The 25,066-nt window shown below is 36.1% G+C and overlaps 2 protein-coding genes, 1 long non-coding RNA gene and 1 pseudogene across 6 annotated transcripts in view; 2 read left to right on the top strand and 2 right to left on the bottom strand.

The window, feature by feature from the left end:
* The first annotated feature begins 622 nt into the window (after positions 1-622).
* On the top strand, positions 623-4,075 carry LOC126725350 (clavaminate synthase-like protein At3g21360). Its single transcript, XM_050430018.1, has 3 exons — positions 623-1,119; positions 2,400-2,653; positions 3,481-4,075. Exons 1-3 carry the CDS (start codon positions 751-753, stop codon positions 3,839-3,841), a joined length of 984 nt encoding a protein of 327 aa, XP_050285975.1. The 5' UTR covers positions 623-750; the 3' UTR covers positions 3,842-4,075.
* Positions 4,076-4,225: 150 nt separating this feature from the next.
* On the bottom strand, positions 4,226-6,605 carry LOC126725352 (PHD finger protein MALE MEIOCYTE DEATH 1-like; annotated as a pseudogene).
* Positions 6,606-18,246: 11,641 nt separating this feature from the next.
* On the bottom strand, positions 18,247-21,274 carry LOC126725354 (uncharacterized). Of its 3 annotated transcripts, none has more exons than XR_007655435.1 (6): positions 20,626-21,272; positions 20,349-20,472; positions 19,746-19,832; positions 19,624-19,674; positions 18,821-18,921; positions 18,247-18,586 (listed from the first exon to the last, which is right to left on the bottom strand). It is a non-coding gene; the product is annotated as an uncharacterized LOC126725354 (long non-coding RNA). The 3 variants fall into 3 exon arrangements; XR_007655436.1 differs by having other exon boundaries at positions 19,785-19,832; positions 20,626-21,271; XR_007655434.1 differs by having other exon boundaries at positions 19,624-19,832; positions 20,626-21,274.
* A 929-nt stretch (positions 21,275-22,203) lies between these two features.
* Positions 22,204-25,066, top strand: part of LOC126725351 (clavaminate synthase-like protein At3g21360) — a 28,247-nt gene continuing 25,384 nt past the window's right edge. The window contains exons 1-3 of one of the 2 annotated variants that reach the window (XM_050430019.1): positions 22,212-22,741; positions 23,118-23,371; positions 24,179-24,757. In XM_050430019.1, the coding sequence (XP_050285976.1) occupies positions 22,373-22,741; positions 23,118-23,371; positions 24,179-24,539 (984 nt within the window). In that variant the 5' untranslated portion in view covers positions 22,212-22,372 and the 3' untranslated portion in view covers positions 24,540-24,757. Of the gene's footprint in view, positions 22,742-23,117; positions 23,372-24,178; positions 24,758-25,066 lie in introns of those variants that run through there. The other variant, XM_050430022.1, reaches the window with a different exon arrangement.

Raw genomic sequence — 25,066 nt, 5'->3', positions numbered from 1 at the left:
TCTGATTCCGTACTTAATGACTTTTAAAATAAGCCTTATATATGACTACAATTGTAAAGAGAGAAACTCTAATCATTCAAGTCATCATGGCCCGAAATTCAAATCTGAGAATTCTGAATTCGTAGTTCTCGACAGATCGAGCTTGTGTTGAGTTTTAATGAAACAACTTTTCTTCACTTGTTTCTTGAATCAAAATTCATGTTTTTAATGATACCAATTGATATATTTGAATAACATACTTCTTGATACATTAAACCCAACTTAGATCAACTCAATTATAAATAAAGTGCATTTTGTCAAAGGATTAGTTAATCACATAAAAAATATGACTCTAACATAGTAATTGGGTGTTTCAAGTGTTAGCCTCTTTTGTTGGAAGATTAATATATCTTCAACAATGTGTAAATTCTAAAAATACAACTAAGCTCTTAAAAGTAAAAAAAATCAGTCGATGGAAATTATACCAAAAACACAATTGTTTCTATGTTCTACTACTCTTTTGACAAAGTATTTAAGAGTGGGTTTTAGTTGCAACTTACATTTGGGCTAGCCCATTAGAAGTGTTATGCACACTTGGATGGACTGCCATAGTCACATCTAAAAGCCCAAAACCACCATTCGTTGAACCTGGACACAATCAACAAACAAGCAGCAAAGGCTCTTCACTAATTTTCCCACCAGAGTTCAGAGTAAACAAACAGATTCACAGAAAAACAAACAGAACAGTATAGAAAAGAACAGAGCATAACCATGTCGGAGACATTCTTGGAATTCCAAATCCCACACCAAAAGCTTTTCAACGGAATTCAATTCCCTTTAATTCTATCACCCAACCCCAAGTCCCAGACCCCTCCTTCCTCTCTGTCTCTTTTCACCAAAGCCATCAAAACCGAGAAAACGTTTCTCGACTCTGTGCTTCACAAGTCCGGTGCTGTACTCCTCAGGGGCTTTCCTGTAAATACAGCCTCGGACTTCAACGACGTCGTTGAGGCCTTTGGCTTCGAGGAACTTCCTTACGTGGGTGGAGCTGCCCCTCGGACCAACGTTGTGGGTCGGGTCTTCACCGCCAATGAGTCCCCGCCAGATCAGAAGATTCCTTTTCATCATGAAATGGCTCAGGTATGTTCCGTAATTTCATCCTTTTTTGGGGGGCAATTTGCTAATGACCTTTTATATTGAAGGTGTTGTCGTTTTTATATTAACAACGCTGAGTTTATATTCGGTTTGTCGTTTCACCATGTGGACGACATGTCGTCGTTAACATTAAACTATATCATTTTAGGGTGAGTGTGGTCCAAGGGGTTTGTCATTGCCGTTTTTACGGATTAAAACGGCACATAGTTTTCGTATCACCTTGTGCAAGCAAAAGGCGGTATATAGTGGTGATAGTTACACAGTTGTTAGACACATAGCTAAAATTGTGAAATCGCATTTTCAAAATAGGTTTCAGCTAATGTATAGGATAGTCATGCTTACATGCTGTCAAAGGATAGTCCATATATATTCGATGCATGAGATACCTTCCTACATGTAAAAAGGCATATATATATATATATATACGAGCAATGCTCTGGAGACAACTTTTTACTATCTGTTTTACAACTTGCTAAGGTGGCAAGTTTTCATTGGATAACATCACTTTCGCATAATCCACTACTCTTTTTATTTATTTATTTATTTATTTATTTTAGTTAAATTCATTACGAAAGAAATGGAACACAAGTTCTACAACTCAGTGCAGTTGAGCACCATACAAAACAACACCAAACCATACAGCAGTACAGGACAACAAACCCTCTTCCACACTGCACAATCAGTACAAATAGCAGCTCTAATACTTATTAAAGAAGAACTGCACATAAATTAAAAAATTTAAAAAAAAATCCACAACAGCAAACCATCTTCAGTTCTTGAAAACTTTAGAGGAGATGCGCCAATTTCATAAGACTTTGTTCTGCAGTGACAACTTCACCTTCTTGCAAAACTCAATTCGAGTTTTAACATCCCACTTTATGGAGGTGACAATGGCATCTTCAGATTTAACATGCCCTTTCTATACCCAAGCATTTCTTTGAAGCCAAATATGATAAACAGTAGCAGCCATGATCAGTTTACATAATACAGCCTTTAAGAGAAATTTTTTTTTTTTGTCAACTCTCTAGTACCCCATTCAATCACAGCATCACATTGACACTTTGGGTTCTTAACCAAACACATGCACATTATTACAAAAGGTTATGTATGCAACAAATGTGAAATATTTTGTGTCACTAGATTTATTATACATATGGAATCCTTGAATGTGGGATTTACACGTGAGTGTTGCATACTTCATTGTGTAAGATATTTTTATCAGCATATCTTCTTGAGCTTTGTTTAGGACTTGGGTTTATTAATAGGTTCCTACATTCCCTTCCAAGCTGTTTTTCTTCTGTGAAGTGGAGCCTGGAAGTGGGGGAGAGACTCCTATAGTTCTTAGCCATCTTGTCTATGAAAAGGTGAAAGAGAGACACCCAGAATTTGTTGAACGACTAGACGAGCATGGATTGTTATATACGCGGGTATTAGGTGAAGATGATGACCCGTCATCTCCGATCGGGCGTGGGTGGAAATCAACATTCTTGACCAAAGACAAGAGTGTGGCTGAGGAAAGGTTTGTGATCTGAACTATTGTTTGATATTTGAAATGATTTTTATTCCAAGCATTTGTGCATGACAAGCTGCAGTTCCTTATCTGGTAGTTGATTCTTGTAAAACATGAACAAACCAGACATGCTCCTGTTTTGATTGGGAATACATGCAATGAGATAGGTGAAACAAGTTAAAGCAGAATCTACTTTGGACACAAATTTAGCTCTCATTAATATGATCATAGTTCCTACACTATAACAGCTTATTAATGTTCTTTACAATAGTGTTATTCCAAGACTAGTTGAAAACAACTTCAGTATATGTTTCTTTTGAAATCACAAGTTGTACGGTGATGAGGGATAAAAAGTGTCCATGTTGCAAGCTGTGATGGCATTTTTTCAGCAGAATTATTTGTATATGACCTGCTATATACCTATGATATGCCAATGCTCTAGATTTTATCTTTATGGTGTTCAGGTTCACTGTAATATATGAACAGTATAGGTGAACTTCTTGTGTTCAAACTCATTAGAGCAACAACTATATTGTTGCACACGTTCTATTTGCTGAACTTCTTTTCTTGTATAGCTTCTACTTGATAGATATTAGCAGACTCAATGCCTTGCAAAAAGTATTGCATGAGGCCATTGTTCAGGACATTCAGGACTAATCATCTTATAGATGTCCCATATATTCAATTTAAGTTCTTGCACTATCTGTATAGCTAAGATCATCTTTTCATACGATGGCTTCAAATTAGATTAGTATATACAATTACAGAGCATTAACAGGTATAATATCTATTATTTGGACCTGGAGATAATATGGCTCTTCCAACACATTTGACAGGGCTGCTAATTTGGGGATGAAGCTGGAATGGCTGGAGGATTCAGTGAAAACAATAATGGGTCCAATCCCAGCTATTAAATTCGACAAGACAAGACAGCGCAAGATTTGGTTTAACAGCATGGTTGCTGCTTATACAGGCTGGGAGGATGCCAGGAATGATCCTGTAAAAGCTGTTACCTTTGGAGATGGCAAACCGTTGCCAGCTGATATCATCTATGACTGTCTAAATATCCTTGAAGAGGAAAGTGTAGCCTTTCCTTGGCAGAAAGGTGATGTTCTTTTGCTGGATAATTGGGCTGTCCTTCATGCCCGAAGATCATTCGATCCACCTCGCCGTATACTAGCTTCACTTTGCAAGTAGTGTAGGTGCATCTTCACCCTGCAAATGGTTTTATTGGTCGAAATTATACAATTTCAGGCTGCGTTATGGAGATGTATAAATAAAGTATTGTAATGGCGTACAAACCATATTTGTAGTTTATGCCACGTTTGTGGAGAAGTATCAACAGTACCAGTATACATAAACAAAACAACCTTTCTAGTTAGACCCAAGCCATACGTGAAACTAAATGCATACCCTTTTTTTGTTTGTCTCCACGAATTCTTCTCCTAGGATATATTAAATTGTCTCGGTGCCCTCGTCTCCTTACTTTTTGAAAAAATACTAGTTTTGTGGTCAAATGCACCACCTCATGAGAATTATGGCAGATTTTAGAAAAATGTTTACATCTTAATTTAAGCTGGGCAACCTTCTTTACTTTAAGCTGATATCTTAGTTTAGCTCTCTTTTCGTTATCAGCCTTTGATGCATCTTTTGCATCCCAAAATGCAGATCCAAGCAATGCCTTGCCTCCAACTCCAATGGCATGTTAGCTTCAGTTCTGACTGCAATTGGTGTGAGCTTCTTATAAAATGAGAATATTGGTGAGGTTTTGTCTAATAGCTAGGCTGAACCTCTAGAGAACAATGAAATTCGATTAGGGAACCTTTCAACTTCTCAGCCTTGGATCTAATGCTTCTTGGGTTGTAAGAATTGCGTTTCATCAAGTTGATTATTCGGTTAGAAGCTGTATTTTAATCGTTAGTACAACGGATATTTCCTGATTTCATTAGTATTCCTCAATTTTTGGCTAATAATTTCGGGTTTATTTGTCAGTGTTTGCTGAATGCTTTATTTGATGACCAACGACAGTTTGCAACTGTCATTACTGTATTCCATGGAAAGAAACACTGCACCTAGATATTTAAACTCTATGGAAATTCACTACGGGATAGCTTCTGGCCTTATGCAATATGACCTGAGCAGTTCTTGGTGATTTGAACTAAAAATATGCTTTGACGTATACATGAGTTGTCTTGAACTGTATACTTTTTCTAGTTTCTCTTGGGATGTTGTTTCTAATTTAGTCACCTCAAACAAAGATCACGTAGTTTGAGATCAGACCAGATAAAAAAGCAAGGAGTAAATGGAATAGAGAAAGAGACCAGAAAAATGCCAAAATTTATGAGGTACTGCCCTCGTTCACAAAAAGCACAAAAAGGAAAAAGAGAGCAGACAAGGCCATTCAAAGATACGACAGTCAAAAGAACTTTGACAATTAAGAAGAGGGCTGCGGCAAAAAAGAGTTATACACCAGTGTTGGAGAACACTCGAGACCACAAGAAGAGTTAGTTTTTGGTGGCACGAGTGAGGCGCAGCATCCTGAGCACACAAAGAGTGGAGGAACAGTCTCAGTGTCCTCAATGCCACAACAGCGAGTGTGCTGCCAGACCTCACAAAGATCACATTCCACCATCCTCTCCCCATCATCATCTTGAGCGCCACATTCGCATTTCACAACCCAATTGTTAGCCCCACCTTCATACCTCAGGTGATTCTCCAAGCCTATCCCGGTCCCTCTCACACATAGCTCTGCACCTGACTCAACTGCTCCAAAAAGCAATTCCTCATCCTCCAATTCCCAGCTCTGAAATCTCCATCAACACAAATTCATCTGTTATACAGTACGTGTCCTTTAGTGCATTCTCCACTGCTTGCTTCAATTCTCCAACTGTTGCATGCATTGGAACTACAACGATTTCACCAAATGGTAGCACCATTTCCATTTCAGCTTCTGTGCCACACAATCTTGGAACTAATCGGCAAATAAATCTCAGATATTGATCCTCCGCGTCAACAAACGGCCATTCCTTCGCAAAGTGCTTACTCTCCAGAATAGCCTGAGTAGCCAATTCCACCAGATGTGATCCTCTGTAATCCAACAGAACATTGTTATACAGATATCAACCAAATCATTGTAAACATCAAGACCTGGCACCAGAGATGATACTGTAAGAAGCTTTCGAGGTGCTTCTTTTTGCGGCTCAGAAACGTTAGCCTCATTACCAACCTCACGGATGGAATATTCCAAAATTCGAGTGACTGGGTCACTGTGCGACACACAACGTGATTTCCTACAATCACATTGTTCATTGCTTTTAGAACATGATCCAGCAGACCTGTATTACCTATATGAAGCCGAGCTGCATCTCGCAAATCTTGTCGTGTCATGCCGCCATGTGCTTGATTCTCTTTCAATGCGTCCACAATGACTTCTGCTGTAAATTCCAGTCTTCTTGTAGGCCATCTACTATCCATACACGCAACTACAGTAGAGAACCTCCTATAAGCTGTTGACTTCTCTTTTCTCAAAGGCTTGCTCTGGGTGGAGAGTCTGCTAGGGGGTCTCGTGATGGAAGATGGAGGAGCTGAAGTCACTTTGTTAATTAGCATAGGAGCACGAGATTTTATAGTTAGCATAAACCTGAGTAGATCTTTGATTGTAACTAGCTGGGTTTCACTCATGTCTCTGTAATGACGAATTATCTGCTTGATTTCTCTGCCTTTGTCAGTTTTACCAAAATCTTCAATGATCACTTCAAGTTCCAACGAGCTAAGCAGTTCAATTGCACTGATATAATAGTGCTCTGCCACTCCAAAGCTTCCACGGCAGAATCTGTAGCCCCCACCTACCAAAGCAAGAATGTCCATAAGCAACGCCATAAAGCAATCTAAGATCCATTGACCTTTTCTTTGACACATCCTCGACGATCTTCCCATCGAAATCAACAAGAGCAAGTGTCCGCCGTTACATTATTCATAATATGAAATAGGCCCAAGAATTATGGTGCTTTTGGTTACCTCGCTCGAAGTATTGTGCAAATTCTATCCCATAAATCCATGATTTATCTGCCACATATGTACTTTGAACCGCCTTCAATGCCATTGATGCAGACCAAATGACCAAACCCGTTGCAGTGAATCAGGCCATGCAACAGATGGGTCTGAAGTTCCATAACATCATCATCCAGAGGCTTATTCCACTCATCATCCGTAGGGATTCTCAAATGAGACTTCCGTTTAGACAGAAAATGATTGCTCCAACGTCAACAACGAAAAAACCAAGTCCCATCCTCTTTAAGGAGCTTAGCCCTCTTCTTATCCTAAACCCCCTAGAACTTGTTGAGAAAGTAGCTTTGAAGATGGGCACCCTTTCCTTAGTCTAGGAATTTTTTTTTCAGGGTGGTCATTAAGAAACTTAAATTATATAATATTTAATAAAAAAGATAGTTATATCTCATTATCAATGCTGCAAGCTTATCTCTTTCAAAATTTTTGTTAAATAAAATTTTTCTTGGATTTTTCTTTTTGTTTGTAAATGCCCAATATATTGTTAAAAGGACCAAAGTTTGACTATAAACTTAGTTGTAGCCTAAGACTACAACTTTCACTAAACAAATTAACATGACTACATATTTTGAAATTCTAACGGTTGAATTGTATGTTTTTTATGTTCTTAAAACACATGTCAAGTTTCATGTCAATTGAATGTTATTTACTATTTATCCATAAACTTATTTTTTGCATATAATTTTAGATTACAAAAACTCGAAAATTAAACATTTTGATTGATGACATAAGCTATTTATCTTTAATCTTCTTGAAGTTTTGCAAGCATGGAGGATATAAGAAAAAAAAAATGTAATCTAATTGTGGAATTGTTAAAATTCATATCTAACAAAAAAATATTGAGTGGAGTTGTAGCCTTAATCTACAACCAAGTATGGTTCTAAACTTTGTCCAAAGTTTAATTATATTGGACCTAAAAAAATTGAGGGTGGTCACACATTTCTTTTAAGTAAAAAAAAAATTATAAAATTTTTTAATTTTATATATAATAATGAATTTTTTTTTTCCAGGCCAGGGTGGTCCTGTGACCACCCTGTCTCTAACTTGGAGCCACCAATGCCCACTACACGAATGTGGGCCCTTGTTTCTACAATAAGGACCCTATACCATGCAGCCACACGATTAGTGCTTCCCTTACCTTAAAATGGGGGGCAAAGTCTGCAAAAGAAGGAAAATAGGGTGTTATATTTGCATTTGGATAAGAAACAGATGAAACAGGAGTTAAAATAAGGTTCCTGACTGGTGACATGCACACGCAAGCTCGTGTCTACGTACGTAGAAACCAAGCACACGTATGCAGGTTGGAAACAGCGTACACATGAACTCAAGAACAAATACGCGTATGCATGAATAGGTCCGCATACGCATAAAGCATGGCTACGCACGCATGAATGCAAGCCGCATACGCAGGCTCGAGTCCGCATACGCGTGAACACAGACAGTGGGTCATTCTTCGACATTTTTAAGCATGCTTCAATCAAAACCGATCCTAAACATGTTCCTACCCCTCCTAAGGTATCAAGTTTTCATCTAAATCTATCCCACAGCAAAACCCAAGCATTTACATGTCCAAAAATGGAATAAAATGGAAGATCAAAGAAAAACTCGAAAATGATAAAAGTTTGAAAAACTTACTAATCTGGTCCTTGCACTCTCTGAAAGATGATCTGAGGCCTATATGTCAACGGAGGGGACTCATTTAGCCTCACTACTCCATTCCAACGCGTGAGGTTGAATGCATTGCTAGAAAGCATGTAGGAGGTTTTCTTAGACTTAGGTGCCATGGAGAAAATGAGAGGGCTTGGAGAGGGAGAGAGTTTCATATTTAAGAGAGAAGAATCAAATTGTGAGAGGAAGTGAGAGAGAGGTAAGGAGTTTTGTAGAGAGAAAAGATGGAAGTTAGAGAGTTGGAGAGAATGTGAAGAGAATGAAAAGAAAAGAAACGGTTGGTAATCGTTGGAGAAAAATGAAGAGGCATGAACACATCTGGTGGCTAAACCCCCACTAAACTACGTGTAGTTTAGTAATAAAAAAAATCTCAAATATCTCCAATGGATTCCCAAAAAGTAGGAAGTGAAAAAGAAAATTCAAGAATGCACCAAAATGACATAAATACCCTCAATTGGGTAAAGGACACAAAGACCCTCAGAGGGAATTGAACATGTAGGCACAGTAGAAGAGGTAGAGATAGAGATAAAAACCAAGGTCACCCCGAGGCAAGAGTCTCACTAGAACAGGTAGAGATAGAGATGAAAAAGACAAACTTTATCTAGAGGCGTAAGCCACTCGAAGAGGTTTGAGGCAAAAGCCCCAGATGGACACCACAGATATATATATATAGAGAGAGAGAGAGAGAGAGAGAGAGCACCTTGTTTGTTTGGTTGATGGTTGCGGCCATTGGCCTTGTTTGTTTGTTTTTTCTTTTTTCTTTTTTCTTTTTAAGTGACTCTAGGATAATGATTCACTCGCCTTTTTCTTGCAATTGGCAAAACAAGTTCTGGGATAGTGAACCTATCATTGCTCGTTTCTTGAGCAACAAGGGTGGGAATTCAGACATACGAATCCCACGCGACTCTGCGGAGTTGCACCCCGCCCCATGTATGCATGTTGTGTGCCGTGTGCATGGATTGGGACTGAGCCGTACATCGAGACAAAATTTTGTGTCTCTTATTCTTTTGATTCCATTATTGAAGCTCATGTATCAAAAGAGAGGCATCTATAGACACTGCATTTTGTACCCCTAACGACTCGGGTCCTCGTTCTCCAATGATGCCAAAATTCTAAGGCCCAAGGTTGGTTTAGGGCCCAATCAGATTATCAATTGACTTGAGAGGCGTTAAAATGGAAAATTTAACTTTTTATGAGCAAATAAATCTATTTTTGGAAAATAAAAGGCCAAGAAAACCCTCGGGCTGCATACGTAGGTCTGATGCATACGTACGCTGGCACAGACCTGTGCACGCAAGCACGGGCCTGCGCACGCAACTAAGGTTTGAGAAACCTATGAAAGACAAGTTTTCTGCATTAAAAACTGAGGTTTGGAATGAATCCCACATCGTTTGGGAGCCGTTCCAACCCCCATTTTTCAACTATATAAAGCCTTACATGGTATATTTCAAAAACGCAAAGAAAATCCTAAGGGAAAACCTAAGATTCATTAGAAATTGTGAATCAAAGAGGGATTTTTTTCACAAAACATTCTCAAGTCAATTTTATTTTGATTGGGACCTTTTTTGGTCTTGATCTTCGAGTTTTAAAGTTTACTAATCATTTTTGTTTAATTGTGAATAGATTGACTGAAGGGAACGGTCAAAATCAAACTTGAAAAGCTTCTTGTTTGAGGTATTGAGTTCTAAACTCTTTTCTTGCATTGCTGCTTTAATCTTGTTTTTAATCTTGTTTCCTTGCTTTGTTTATGTTTAGATATGTTTGTTTAGCTTAGTTTTAGTTAGTCTTTATGTTTTAAAGCATGTTAGGTTGTTAGCTTCTTCGTTTTAAGTTCTTGCTCTAATTTTTTTTTTTTTTTTCTGTTCTGGGTTACGGTTTAGGGTTCCTGAGCAAGTCTGCGTACGCATGCTTTCTGCATGCACACGTAGGCTTAAAGTATGCATATGCATACAACTAGCCTACGTACGTAGGCCTACGTATACACACCATATGCTTATAGTTTGTCCTTTTCTTATGCTTTCTAAGTCTCTGGTCCTTTGTTTAGTTGTTTGTTTGTCTTTAACATGCTAAATTAGGGTTTTCTCTTTGTTTTTTACTTTAATACCATGAACATGCATTAATATGATCATGCATTGATGCCATAGGTGTTGTGATGTAGTGAGGTAAGTGAAGATAAGTCATGCATATAAATATGAACATGCATCTTTAAATATGATGATTGGTCTCCTTGATTGATGAATACCATGATGCTAGGTTTGAATGATTGAATATGCTTGATTAAATGCTTTGTTGAAGATACTGTCTGGTGATTTGTTTGCTGCCTTAGATGAGATGACATGTTAGGAGTATGTCAGGGCTTGTAATGAGATGATTTCCATGATAGATGTATGTTAGGGTTTGGAATAAAGTGTCATGGTGTATGCTTAGATGCATGCTAGTATGTGTGTGTGTGTGTGTGTGTGTGTGTGTGTGTGTGTGTGTGTGTGTTTAAGATGCAATGTTGAATGTGCCTTTAATAGGATTAAGACGTAGGACACAATGAGTGGAAACCGACCCATGGGTTGGGCGGTTTTGGGTGCCTAACACCTTCCCAAAATCTTACCTAAACTCCAAACCCATACTCTGGTAGTAAGATCAGTCCTTCCACGTAAGGGCGCTATATTCATGGTTCCTAGACCATAAAACTAGGTGGCGACTCCTTGTTTCTCCACCCCGATCCACTTTGCTAAGGCGTACTCCCCCAAAACACAAAAAAGGTGGCACCAACCGCGCTTTGCGCTCACAAGGGATACAAAAAAGAGGCCCAAGATTAGGGAATTTCATTTTGACTTGTAGAATGTTGGATGCTAAATCCATAGCATACTTGTTACCTTAAGCCCAAGGTTCTTTTTTTCAAATGGCCTTTTGATTTGGGTTTATGATAGCAATTAGGTTATGGTCTTAGGAACCTTTCAAGTTAAGATATACTTTTGGACTTTGGGATAAGCCTCTTATATGTGAGAATTTCTTTTCTTTTATTCCAAACATCTTAGGGTATGCCATAACTTTTGGGTCATCCTTCAATTTTACATTTTTTATCATTATTTGTCCTTTAGAATTAGGTGAACACAAGATATATGGTTGAACAAACAAGAGATATAAAGGGTGCCCTCTTTTTGATAGGATCTAAGACCTCTCTAAGTGTGGATAAGCTCCTTAAAGCTAAATGGACAATTTAATGGGTCACTCACAACTAGATGAGCCATGATTCCAACCAAGGGCCTAAGTGAACCTTTGTAGATTGGTGGCAAACCGTTAACATACTCAAAATCCATCATAGGCAATGACACACATTATGAGTTGGTAGGAAGAACTTCGAAAGATTTTGGCCCGAATGGAGCGTACTCATCACCAACTGAGGTAAAGGGACAAAAGAACCAAGTAAAATGTGTGCAAACAAGTATTGAACAAGCCTTTATTAAGATTAAGAAATATGAGACATTGGAATCAAACTCTTTATCCCTAGTGGAGTCGCCACTGTGGGTGCAACGCATGGTATATGAGGAGTACGCCTTGGCCGAGTGGACCAGGGTGGAGAAAAGGAGTTGCCACCTAGCTTTATGGTCTAGGAACCATGAATATAGTGCCCTCACGTGGAAGGACTGATCTTACTTCCAGAGTATGGGTTCGGAGTTTAGGTACGATTGTGTTAGGCACCTAAAACTGCCCAACTTGTGTATTGGCTTCCACTCATTGCATCTTACGTCTTAATCTCATTAAAGGCATGTTCAATATTATATCTTAAACTCACACACATACACTAGCATACATCTAAGCATACAACATGGCATCAATCATCCCAAAAACCCTAACATACATCTATCATTGCATCTCATCACATTGTAAACCCTAGCATACTTTAATCATGCATATCATATTATCTCATCCAAGGTAGCAAACAAATTAAAGCAAAAACGTAGGCATGGCAACAAGGTATTAATCATCAAATATATCCCAAACATCTAGACATGAAATCAAGCATAAAAAAAACATATTCATCATCAAAATGTATGTTCATGTGAATGTGTGACTTACCTCACTTACCTCACTGCATCACAGCACCCATGGCATCAATGCATGATCATGTTATATGCATGGTCATGGTAAAACAAAGAAAACATAAGAGAAAACCCTAATCTAATCATGTTAAAGGAAAACAAGTAATTAAACAGAGGAACGGAGACTTAAAAAGCATAAAACAGAACCAAACAAAGGCATATGATGTAAAAGAAACAAAGAAACAGAAGTAGAAGACTCAAATTAGGGTTTCTAGGCACGAGTATGTGTGCGCATACATAGGCCTACGTACATAGGCCAGTTGTATGTGTATGCATACTACGAGTCTACATGCGCATACAGAATCATGCGTACACAGACACGCCTAATGAACCCTAACCCAGAAACTTAGAAACGCATAAAACAAAGCAGGACTAAAAACAACAAATCTAGCAACCTAACATGCTTTTAAACATACAAACTACTAAACCCTAGGCTAAACAAACATATCTGAACACAAACAAAGCAAGGAAATAAGATTAAAACAAGATTAAAGTAGAAATGAAAGAAAAGAGTTTAGAACTCAATACCTCAAAACAAAAGCTCCTAAGCTTGATTTTGACCGTTCTCCTTAGTCAAATCTATTCACAATCAAACAAAGAAGTGATTAGTAATCTTAAAACTTAAAGATCAAGGCTAGAAAAGGCCCCAATTAGAAGATATTGACTTGAGGATGTTTTGTGAAAAAACTCTCTCTTTGATTCACTATTTCTAGTGAATCTTATGTTTTCCCTTAGGATTTTCTGTGTTTTTGAAATATACCATGTAAGGCTTTACATAGTTGAAAAATTGGGGTTTGGAATGACTCCCAGACAATGTGGGATTCATTCCAAACCTTAGTCTTTAATGTAAAAACCCTTCCTTTCATAGCTTCTGGAATCCTAGCTACGTATGCAAGTCCGTGCCTGCATATGCATGCATTAGACCTGCGTACGCAGGTCCTTGCCTACGTACACAGGCCGAGGGTTTCCTTGGCCTTTATTTTCCAAAAATAGATTTATTTGCTCATAAAAAGTTATATTTTCCATTTTAACATTTTTCAAGTCAATTTAGAATCTTATTAAGCCTTAAACCAACTTTGAGCCTTAGAATTTTAGCATCATTGGGGAACAGTGGCTCGAGTCGTAAGGGGTACAAAATGAGGTGTCTATAATAATAATAATAATAATAATAATACATTTAACCATTATTATTGATCACAAATCTAGCCTAGAAGGAGAATAGCATCAAATATGTCCTCCCCAAACATGCCCAAAATTGTGGAAGTCCTTGCAAATAATTTGAACCTAACTTACTTAAGCATAACCGAACTTCAAATTCTAATGGATGTGGCTACGACTTATGACCCACAACCTACAATTCTCCCTTTCTCATTTTATTTTTCATTTTTTGTAATACTACTCTTTAAAGAAGTCAACAATAAGTAAAATTAGACAAAGCAAGGAAAAAATATTTAAACCGTTAAATGGTAGGAAGTACAAAGCAACCAAGAAAGAAAATTAAACGGAGACATGTATGGTTCAAATAACCTCACCCTAACTATTGATTTATTTTTAAACATCCAATATATTAATAATCTTCATGAAAAATAAGTATTCTATTAGTCTCCATCATGAAATTCATAAATAAATAACAAAAGCAAGTATACACACAAAACAAATTCAATTTATCCAAGTTATACAGAAAGAATGACTTTTGAGGAGGTTTACAAGATGATCCAAAATCTTTGAGGTCTATTGACTAACTGGTTTGAATGAGTATGAGGAGCGATTTCCATGTGACCGGAATCTTCACATAACTACTGGAATTGTTGCGGTGTTAATTTGTGCAGGATTTGGATTTTCAAAGTGGAACCTTTTCTGGCATGGATAAGCGTCTGCATCAAGGGAAATTCAGTATCTATCAGTTAGCAACCGAAGGGAGTACATACCACACTAAATAAATTTATTCTTCTTGTTCTGCTGAAGAGTGTATTGAGATCTTATGAATTGTACATCTATTCTGGTTTGATTAATTTACCTTAGAAACCATGAGATAATTGTATTCAGATTTGGGAGATTAGGCTGATCTGATTTTGCTGCTTTTATTACTAATACTAGAAATGTTTACATAAATCTTAATAAAGTGTACCCTTCAAGGGATGAAAGCTAAGGAGGGATCATGCAGCAATAGTGAATTACTGCTACTATTGTTTATCTACCTGCAAGATCTCCAGTTTGCTGTTTTATGGGCTTGTTCTTACATTTTAATTTTTTGTTTTTGCTCAATAAACATTTAAAGAAAAAAAAAATCATAATGTATCACTGGGATTATTTGGTTTCTGTATTTAGTGAGAACCTAGTTGGCTTCCTCAAGTTTAAGAACTTGCCACTTGGCTTTCTTTTCAGATTTTGGGTATTCAAACTATCAATCCTAGAGCATTCAACAGAACAAGTCTCAAAACAATATGGTATTTTAATAATGTACTGTTGATTCTCAGTATAGAAGCAGATTTATAGACAATTTCCGGAGCAGCCTAATTACCTAAAGCCATATATTTTTTGCCAAGAAAATGATAGCAGTTGCAACTGAGTAAAGTTATATGTGTGGTTCTTAAGTTCCTAGTTTTTGAGTTTTTCCATTTTTTTCAATGAATTAGATCTTTCATTTAAAACAAAGCACAAGAAACACATTTGTCAATAAAAGTGACTCGATCTGCAAGACTGCAAAGATCTCTGTTTTGAATGGAATTCTAAACCTTCTAGCAGCAAGACTACATTTGACATCTATTTTAAGTGTTAACTACTTGACTTGAAGCAAGCCTTGTACTGTCTTGACCTGCCTTACATTACATATCTATGTAACCAGAGGTGGTATATTGTAGAAGCCCAAGCAAAGTTTACAAAGAATATCTTGAAACTCCTACCTTTTGAAGTATTTTGACACTTTGACAGCCCAATTTAATTCTTCATCCCAGCTTCTGAAAACCAAACATATTTTCAAAAACTCCTTCCAAATTCTCCCACAGTGAGAAAACGTTCAAAAGACAAGCGATCTCTCTCTAGTCTTCAGCTGGCTTTTGCAAAATGCACACAATCAATCCCGCAAATAAGCTTTTTGCATATATGGCATTGGTGTTGGAAATATCAAATTCTTATTTTCTTCATCAAATTTGTTGGCATTTAATTATTAATTATTCCTATATCAATTTTTTCAGCTTAATCATCTGGATTTGAGGGGTGTTGGAACATTTTAATATTGCATTGTTATTTTATTAAATTAATTATTCTTAATTGGCAAATTTAATGAAAAAATATGGGAGTTTTTATGTGGTTACAAGGAGTTAGTGTTAAGTCAAACTAGTCGTAGACTCACACGATACGTAAGAATAAATAATTATTTTATGATTGTAGTATAAAATATAATTTGCTTTCTAAATTTTTTTTGAGGATAATTTTGTTCTCCCAAAAAATTAAACAATTTCTAAAATTATTTCATCTTTCTAACTCTACCAATAAATCATTCTATTATTTTGGGTTGCGTTTGATTGATATTATTCCTTTATGAGGTGGTCCATATTATTCGAAATTATGTTATAATACACTATGTTTTTCTAATCCTTTTTCTTGTGCAATTAAACTTTTTAAGTTTTGAATAAATCATTCAAATTCCTCATTCTCTTAAAGAAGATTTTTTTTTTTTTTTTTTTTGATGAACTTAAAGAAGATTATTATGATAGATACATTCAAATGCATAGCCAAGACTTTTTATTTATTTTTATATAAATTCAAATTCTCATTTACAAAATAACTAAGTAACTCAAACAAAAATCAAACCAAAACTATAAGAGGGAGATAGATTAATTGTGATGGAAAACTCGAAAATATAACACTAAAACATATCAACCCAAAATAAAGTTATAAAAAATACAATGATTCATCAACCTAAAGTAGAGTTGCAAGAAAGAATAAAAAAATTGAGAGAGAGAGAGAGAGATTTATAAAAAATAAGATAAGAACAAAAATAGTAAAAATATAAGATATAGTAATAAACATCAAATTATTCAAGTCATGCTATATAATATAATAATGATATATTTATATATACTATTTTATAATGTAATAAGATGACATCTATTAAATCAAAGAAATTAGCGTTATTAATTGGTATTTGTAGGCGTAGACTTTTTTTATCATCCAAATCCCGTGGAAGGTCTTCCAACCACACATCAATATCTGCAGATAAAACTGCTCTTCTAACAAGGGCATGAGCTAATTTATTACCCCTCCTATTAACATGCAAAAAACTACAACTAATTGTGTAAGACAAAAATCTAATCTCTTCAATAACATGTCCATACAAAGTCTTAAATGGCCTAGTATCACTTTATTACTAGAGTTGGTATTTAGAAAAAAATGTTATGTTAACGAATACCTTAAGACATTGTTAATGTACTATTTCAAGAAAGTTTGAATATGTAAACTATTTCCAAAAACAAAGTTCTAATATCATTTTTATGTAAAATATAAAAAGTAAACAAAAAAATCAATTACTTTTTTTTTCTTAAAAAGTTTCTAAATTTTTTTTTGATGAGAAAAAAGTTTCTAAAATTGGTTTATTAATAAGGGGGAGGTTTGGGTCCAGTGTTCAATGGCACTGGACCCATTGAGATTGTGACACATATATATTTTTGGACACATGTCATCATCCGACCGGGTCCAAAAGCATTGAAACTAATCTGAATCTTATTAATAAATGCTCTTAAGACATCCATTAACATTAACAAAAAAAGTGCTACATTATTTTATTCATAAAGAGAAGTTTCTTAATTTGTAGAATGAAAAATAAGTTACGGTAGAATGACAAGTGGGATGACTTTGATAGAGACAAATGTTGTTGTTGAGGATAATAAATGGTGATGGAGGTACACCAACCAGTCAAAGTGGAGAGACAGCGGAGTGTGATAAAGAGCATTCTAGTGTGTGGAGATCCCAGTTGAAAATAGATCCCAAACTGTTCATATCAGCATCTGAGGCAGAATTTTTTAAATTGTGTTTCATGCACCACAATTTACATTTGAGAGTTTCATAGGTTTGTGGCAGAAATAACTATATAGAAAAGGTCAACATATAAAGATTGAGGTAAAGATGAAAATGCTATCAAAATGAACTACTTAATTAAATAGCTTGTATTACAAAACGACATACACCCTCAGCCACATTTTACATCAAAATTTTCTCACAATAACTTCAAAAAGAATACAACATATGAAAGATTAAAAATGATAGCAGAAGACAAAAAAAGATGATGCATACTGCCATCTTACCACCTTAGTGGGGTACCTCAGCTACTATACACATATAATTAATATGGATATATAGGCCACAAGCTGAAAAAAAGAAAAAAAAAAACATCAAAAGTAGTAAGTGGCACTACAAGAAAGTTTGCTATTTTCAACGGTTGAAAATATCGAAAAAAGTATTAGAAACCGTCGAAAAAAGTATTTTCGACGGTTTAAGTGACCGTTGAGAATCGCCACTAAAAACCATGTCGAAACTTTTTTTCTACACCCTATGTGACCATCGAAAAATGTGATTCACCTTTATCAACAATTATTAAACGTCGAAATATTATTGAAAACTGTTGAAATATATGTTGTCTTGAGATAAATTTCAACTGTTTGAAACCGTTGAAATAAGTATTTTAAATTTTTTTTTTTTTAAACCTAATTTGGATGTAGTTCTTCACTTGATCCAAATTTAATAACCCGATTCAAAATATAAACATAAACACAATTGTGCAATTCCAAATTAAACTCCATTCTCATATAAAAACAAAAGCACCAACCTAATTTTTAAGTATTCAAATAGTTCCAAGTTTTCAAAATGGCTAATTAAAAGAAAAAAAAATTAAAAACCACTGTGCTCCATCAATTATCCTCAAGTAACAGATTTATGGAGAAGTGCCACTTCCTAACAAGAAGGCCCATGACAAAAGCTAGTATCATTGAAAAAAAGATGATGCATCCTTTCTTCATGTACTTCCCCGTAGAGGAGACCCCATCCCTCCAATATTTTCCTTACTCATAAAGCACATACATCCACTTTAACAAGTGCATATCCACCCAAGGACAACCTGTAAACCACATAAAATTGGATAAGACTTAAGTGAGGAGCTACCTAAATTTTATTAACTGTGTGGATCAAAAAGTCAAGGCCCAAAGGTAAAAAATTGAAATTAAGAGTATAGACAAACTAAACACCAATAATATCATAACTTGGCCAAAAGATAAAAACATAAAAAAGGAAGAATTGAAACATCTATCTTTAACATAACTGTCAAGTCCAAGTTAAAAATTGCAACACTTACATAAATGGCACCTAGTGGGTCCTGAACCCATGACCCCACCATCTACAATGCTTTTACAAGAGGAAGTTCCATTTGAGTTAGAGCTCATTGGCATGAACATCCTATTGAATATCAAAGAAACCAATAGGCAAAAGGAAGATGTGATGGAAGCCCATACACGCATGAAAATAAGTTATAGACATTTACTTCAGTATAAATCCATGTATATAACATTGATGCAGACACCATTACAACAAGGGAAACCAAATTAGAGTATTAGATTTCACACACCATTTGGAGCACCCCACCCGCCACCTGCTCTCTTCTTTTATTTTCATGGAACAAATTCCAACCAGTATAAACAATTAAACATTTACTTTTTCTTGTGTGATGTCTTGAAGGCAGAAACTTAAAAAAATTAAATAAAAAATTCAATAAAAAAAAAAAAACAGAGAACTTTAATTCCACCTGGAGTTTAAATACACACCAATTTTTCATCAATCATCATTTTAGATAACGCATTTTGTAAATTACTGCCTACTTCCATTCACAGCATCCTAAATTCACTTTTTTTTAGATAAATTAAATTCACAACTAGTATCTTCATTAAATACATATGCATGGAATCTTACAGTAAAGGCAATAATCTTAAACATCTTAACAAAATGGTAGCTTGCAAACTGTAACACAACGCTCAGACAAGATTCTAATGATCATGCTGGCCACTCTAACAGAAGCAGTGCTCTAAGTTCATATACAGATTGGAAAAGGGCTCATCACAAAGTAAATAACCATTTGCAGGATTATAGACACTAAAATCTTACCTTGGCAAGAAGAGTCTTTCCAGTTCCGGGTGCTCCATTCAAAAGAATTCCCTGCGAATAAGTATGTGTTAGGCTCTGTATTATGAAATTAATCAAGCAAAGATAAACAGAAAAATGCTTACAGATAGATAAAATCAGCAAGATATTACCACTCTTCATACCAAATTTGCATCATCACAACCTTTGACATCTTTAAATGTCTTAACATTCTGCAAGAAAACAAATTGGTCAGGGTGATTAAATAATAAACTTCAAATGCAAGCATACTGCAAGTAAGAGACGCAACTCCCAAGTTCCTTGGAAAATAACTCCCATAAAATATTCAAGAAACCATAATTACAAGAACTGAAGAAACACCTTTTTCTAAACTATTATTGGCAATTTTAGGTGATATCACATCCCTACCTTACCTTTGAACCTTTTTTTTTTTTTTTTTGACAAGTCTTTCAACTAAATATAGGAACTAGAACTACACATTAAAGTCTCCATTTGTTTCTTAAAATGTTTTAGCAAAAAATTTGAAACAAAATTTTCAATACTTGACCAAATTTTCTACATTTGCTTCTCCATATTCACTGGCTTCTGTCTCCAGTGTTCCCCCACCCCCCTGTTTTCCTCTCTTTCCTTGGGAAACAGGGGTGGGGACCCAACCTCAAAGAAATACAAAGACAGCCATTCCATGTCAAAGATCACCAATATCGAAAGTACAGATACCAAATATCTACCTTCTCTGGCATAACTTCTTTAGTTAACTCCTTCCAGGCATAGGAAGAACTAGAGCCAACACCTGATGTTCCTATCCCACCCAAGCTCCCTACATATTTTTGAAGTGCAGCAGCACCCAGTATCCTGAAAAGAAAATCAAGTTTGGAGTGAGTACAACTCAAGTATACAGACAAGCACTAACTACTAGATACTGTGTGTGTGTGTGTGTGTGTGTTGTGTGTGTGTGTGGTGTGTGAAGAGAGAGAGAGAGAGACTTGAGGAACAGAAGGTTCATACCATACTAATCCAAGAGCTATAGTAAATAAGATAGTTGAGATAAGCTCTTGCGTAAAACGTGATTTGTTTGAGACTTTAGGTTCAACCTAGTAGGAAAAACAACTCTTATTAAGTTGAATTTATAATTAAAAGAAGAAAAAAAGTCAGCAAGTATATAATAAATCTCAGACTTTGGCTTTAGTCTCAAATTTGACCCTGAAGTGTCAATTGCATCAGGATCAACCTTATAGTTTCAAATTGTTTCGATCTGGTGAGTCTCATGTTAACAAAAAATAATGGAAGACCACATAAGTTGTACTTAGGACCTATTAGAGCACCACAAAAACACTCCATGTAAATTGAAGGTGGTATTTTGAAGCCAAATGAGCTCACAAATATATCGATGAGTACAAATGTCAAAAGTTTTTTACCGTTCAAATAGGTATTAATTGCACCTTATCTGAGTTTTCATTACTTTCACTGAGTTTCCAAATTGAAACAATCTTGGAACTATCAAGTAAACATTGATGCAACTGAATTTTAGGATTTAATCTGAACCAAGGTCAAACTCTAGGGTTTTATGATATAATTACCCCCCAAAAAAGAAAAAGAATACACACACACATATCAATCTTTCAACAGATAATCAAGGTTTATGCTAAAATCAGCCAATGAGGACCATGTCCTGCCAATATGACTCAAAATTTGAAACTATCATGATCTAAAATCAGCCAAAGATGTTGATGATCTAAACCTTCAAGGGTGGTCTTGGAGTCACAAACAAGAGAGTTTGTGTTTTTTATCACAAGTGTGGGTGCTTGTGTTGCATAGGCCTAGGAAAGAAGTAATCCGTGGACTCGGAACTATCATGGGGTCGTGGTAGTAAGTTTTCTACTCGAGGTAGTAATAACATGTTAGTGGTCTAAGTTCTATTGTACAAACTTCAATTCTTTCATAATGGATCTGTTTTTTACCTTGAGGATAGCTAGGTTAAATCCTCCCAAAATTTTTTACCAGTTAAGTTTTCCTAGGTCATCATGTCATTGTGTTATTTATTTTCCGTTACTTTACATGATATGATTGTTTTGTTTTAACCTAGATCTGAATAATAAACCTAAGTATTCACTTAGTTAATTAATTAGGTTAAACAATCTAGTTTACAGGGATCTAAAAATTAACATTATTAATTGCCACTTTACAATTACACATTCTCCAACATTTACTTACTTTTATCTTTTTATATCCCCACTACTCTATATCTAACCTTACAATTTCTCCATCCCTTCATCTTCCTTTTATTTTGACTCTTCTTCTCTCCTCTTTTTAACTATAAAAACTTGTTATTTTCTCTTCTATTCAATTCATATTTTGCTCACGCACAAAGGTGAATACTCTCTCTCTCTCTCTCTCTATATATATATATATATTCTTTCTTTTGGTGGATGTTTAATTCTTTAGATTGATAAATTTATATGTTTAACTTTATCCCTCTTATAGTTTTGGTTTGAGTTAATTTTTAGATATTTTAGAAGTGAGATGATGATGTATTTGAATGTCTCTATAAAAGCCCATTAGAAGTGTTATGCACACTTGGATGGACTGCCATAGTCATATCTAAAAGCCCAAAACCACCCTTCATTGAACCTGGACACAAGCAACAAACAAGCAGCAAAGGCTCTTCACTAGTTTTCCCACCAGAGTTCACAGAGTAAACAAACAGATTCACAGAAAAACAAATGAACAGAACAGAACAGAGCAGAGCATAACCATGTCGGAGACATTCTTGGAATTCCAAATCCCACACCAAAAGCTTTTCAATGGAATTCAATTCCCTTTAGTTCTATCACCCAACCCCAAGTCCCAGACCCCTCCTTCCTCTCTGTCTCTTTTCACCCAAGCGATCAAAACCGAGAAAACTTTTCTCGACTCTGTTCTCCACAAGTCCGGTGCTATACTCCTCAGGGGCTTTCCTGTAAATACAGCGTCTGACTTCAACGACGTCGTTGAGGCCTTTGGCTTCGAGGAACTTCCTTACGTGGGTGGAGCTGCCCCTCGGAACAAAGTTGTGGGTCGGGTCTTCACCACCAATGACTCCCCGCCAGACCAGAAGATTCCTTTTCACCATGAAATGGCTCAGGTATATTCCGTAATTTCATCCCTTTTCTCGGGGCAATTTGCTATTGAGCTTTTATATTGAAGGTGTTGTCGTTTTTATATTAATACTCCTAGTACAGAGTTTATGTACAGTTTATCGTTTCACCATGTGGTCGACATGTCGTCGTTAAAATTAAATATCATTTTAGGATGAGTGTGGTCCACAGGGTGCCAAAACCCTATCGTTTTTTATGGATGAAAACGGCACATAGTTTTTGTATCACCTGGTTCTAGCAAAAGACGGTATTGAGTGGTGCTAGTTACACGGTGGTATTCGAGTTTTAACTTCATTGTGTAAGATATTTTTATCAGCATATTGTCTTGAGCATTGTTTAAGGCTTACTTGGATTTATTAATAGGTTACTACATTCCCTTCCAAGCTGTTTTTCTTCTGTGAAGTGGAGCCTGGAAGTGGGGGAGAGACTCCTATTGTTCTTAGCCATCTTGTCTATGAAAAGATGAAAGAGAGACACCCAGAATTTCTTGAACGACTAGAAGAGCATGGATTGTTATATACGCGGGTAATAGGGGAAGATGATGACCTGTCATCTCCGATCGGGCGTGGGTGGAAATCAACATTCTTGACTAAAGACAAGAGTGTGGCTGAGGAAAGGTTTGATATTTGAAATGATTTTTATTCCAAGCATTTGTGCATGACAAGCTGCGGTTCCTTATCTGGTAGTTGATTCTTGTAAAACATGAACAAACCAGACATGGTCCTGTTTTGATTGGGAATACATGCAATGAGATAGGTGAAACAAGTTAAATCACAATCTACTTTGGACACAAATTTAGCTCTTATTAATATGATCATAGTTCCTACACCATAACAACTTATTAATGTTCTTGACAATAGTGTTATTCCAAGACTAGTTGAAACCACTTCAGTATATGTTTCTTTTGAAATCACAAGTTGTTCGGTGATGAGGGATAAAAAGTTGCCATGTTGCAAGCTGTGATGGCATTTTTTCAGCAGAATTATTTGCATATGACCTGCTATATACCTATGATATGCCAATGCTCTAGATTTTATCTTTATGGTGCTCAGGTTCACTGTACTATATGATCAGTATAGGTGAACTTCTTGTGTTCAAACTCATTAGAGCAACAACTATATTGTTGCACACGTTCTATTTGCTGAACTGCTTTTCTTGTATAGCTTCTACTTGATAGATATTAGCAGGCTCAATGCCTTGCGAAAAGTAATGCATGAGGCCATTGTTCAGGACATTCAGGACTAATCATCTTATAGATGTCCCATATATTCAATTTAAGTTCTTGCGCTATCTATATAGCTAAGATCATCTTTCCATTCAATGGCTTCAAAGTAGATTAGTATATACAATTACAAAGCGTTTACAGGTATAATATCTATCATTTGGACCTGGAGATAATATGGCTCTACCAACACATTTGACAGGGCTGCTAATTTGGGGACGAAGCTGGAATGGCTGGAGGATTCAGTGAAAACAATAATGGGTCCACTCCCAGCTATTAAATTCGACAAGACAAGACAGCGCAAGATTTGGTTTAACAGCATGGTTTTCGCTTATATAGGCTGGGAGGATGCCAGGAATGATCCTGTAAAAGCTGTTACCTTTGGAGACGGCAAACCCTTGCCAGCTGATATCGTCTATGACTGTCTAAATATCCTTGAAGAGGAAAGTGTAGCCTTTCCTTGGCAGAAAGGTGATGTTCTTTTGCTGGATAATTGGGCTGCCCTTCATGCCCGAAGATCATTCGATCCACCTCGCCGTATACTAGCTTCACTTTGCAAGTAGTGTCGGTGCATCTTCACCCTGCAAATGGTTTTATTGGTTGGTACGAAATTATATAATTTTAGGCTGCGTTATGGAGATGTATAAATGAAGTATTGCAATGGCGTACAAACTATATTTGCAGTTTATGCCACGTTTGTGGAGAAGTATCAACAGTATCAGTATGCATAAACAAAACCTATTACAATAGCTCCACAATAGAAATTTGGTTGAATATTTAACCTACCTGTCTAGTTAGACCCAAACCATACATGAAACTAAATGCATACCCTTTTTTTGTTTGCCTCCACGAATTTTTCTCCTAGGATATATCAAATTATCTCGGTGCCATCACCTCCTTACTTTTTGAAAAAATACTAGTTTTGTGGTCAAATGCACCACCTCATGAGAATTATGGCAAATTTAAATGTTTACATCTTAATGTCGAGCACGGATTATGCAAATTCACTATCAACTTGCTACCTTGAAGAAAGAAAACTCCTCTATAACAGACTATTCTCATCAATTTACCAGCTTTGCCAACACTCTTG

The sequence above is a fragment of the Quercus robur genome, chromosome 5 (assembly GCF_932294415.1).
Source record: "Quercus robur chromosome 5, dhQueRobu3.1, whole genome shotgun sequence".
NCBI classification, from domain to species: domain Eukaryota; kingdom Viridiplantae; phylum Streptophyta; class Magnoliopsida; order Fagales; family Fagaceae; genus Quercus; species Quercus robur.
This window is presented reverse-complemented; position numbering and strand designations above follow the sequence as displayed.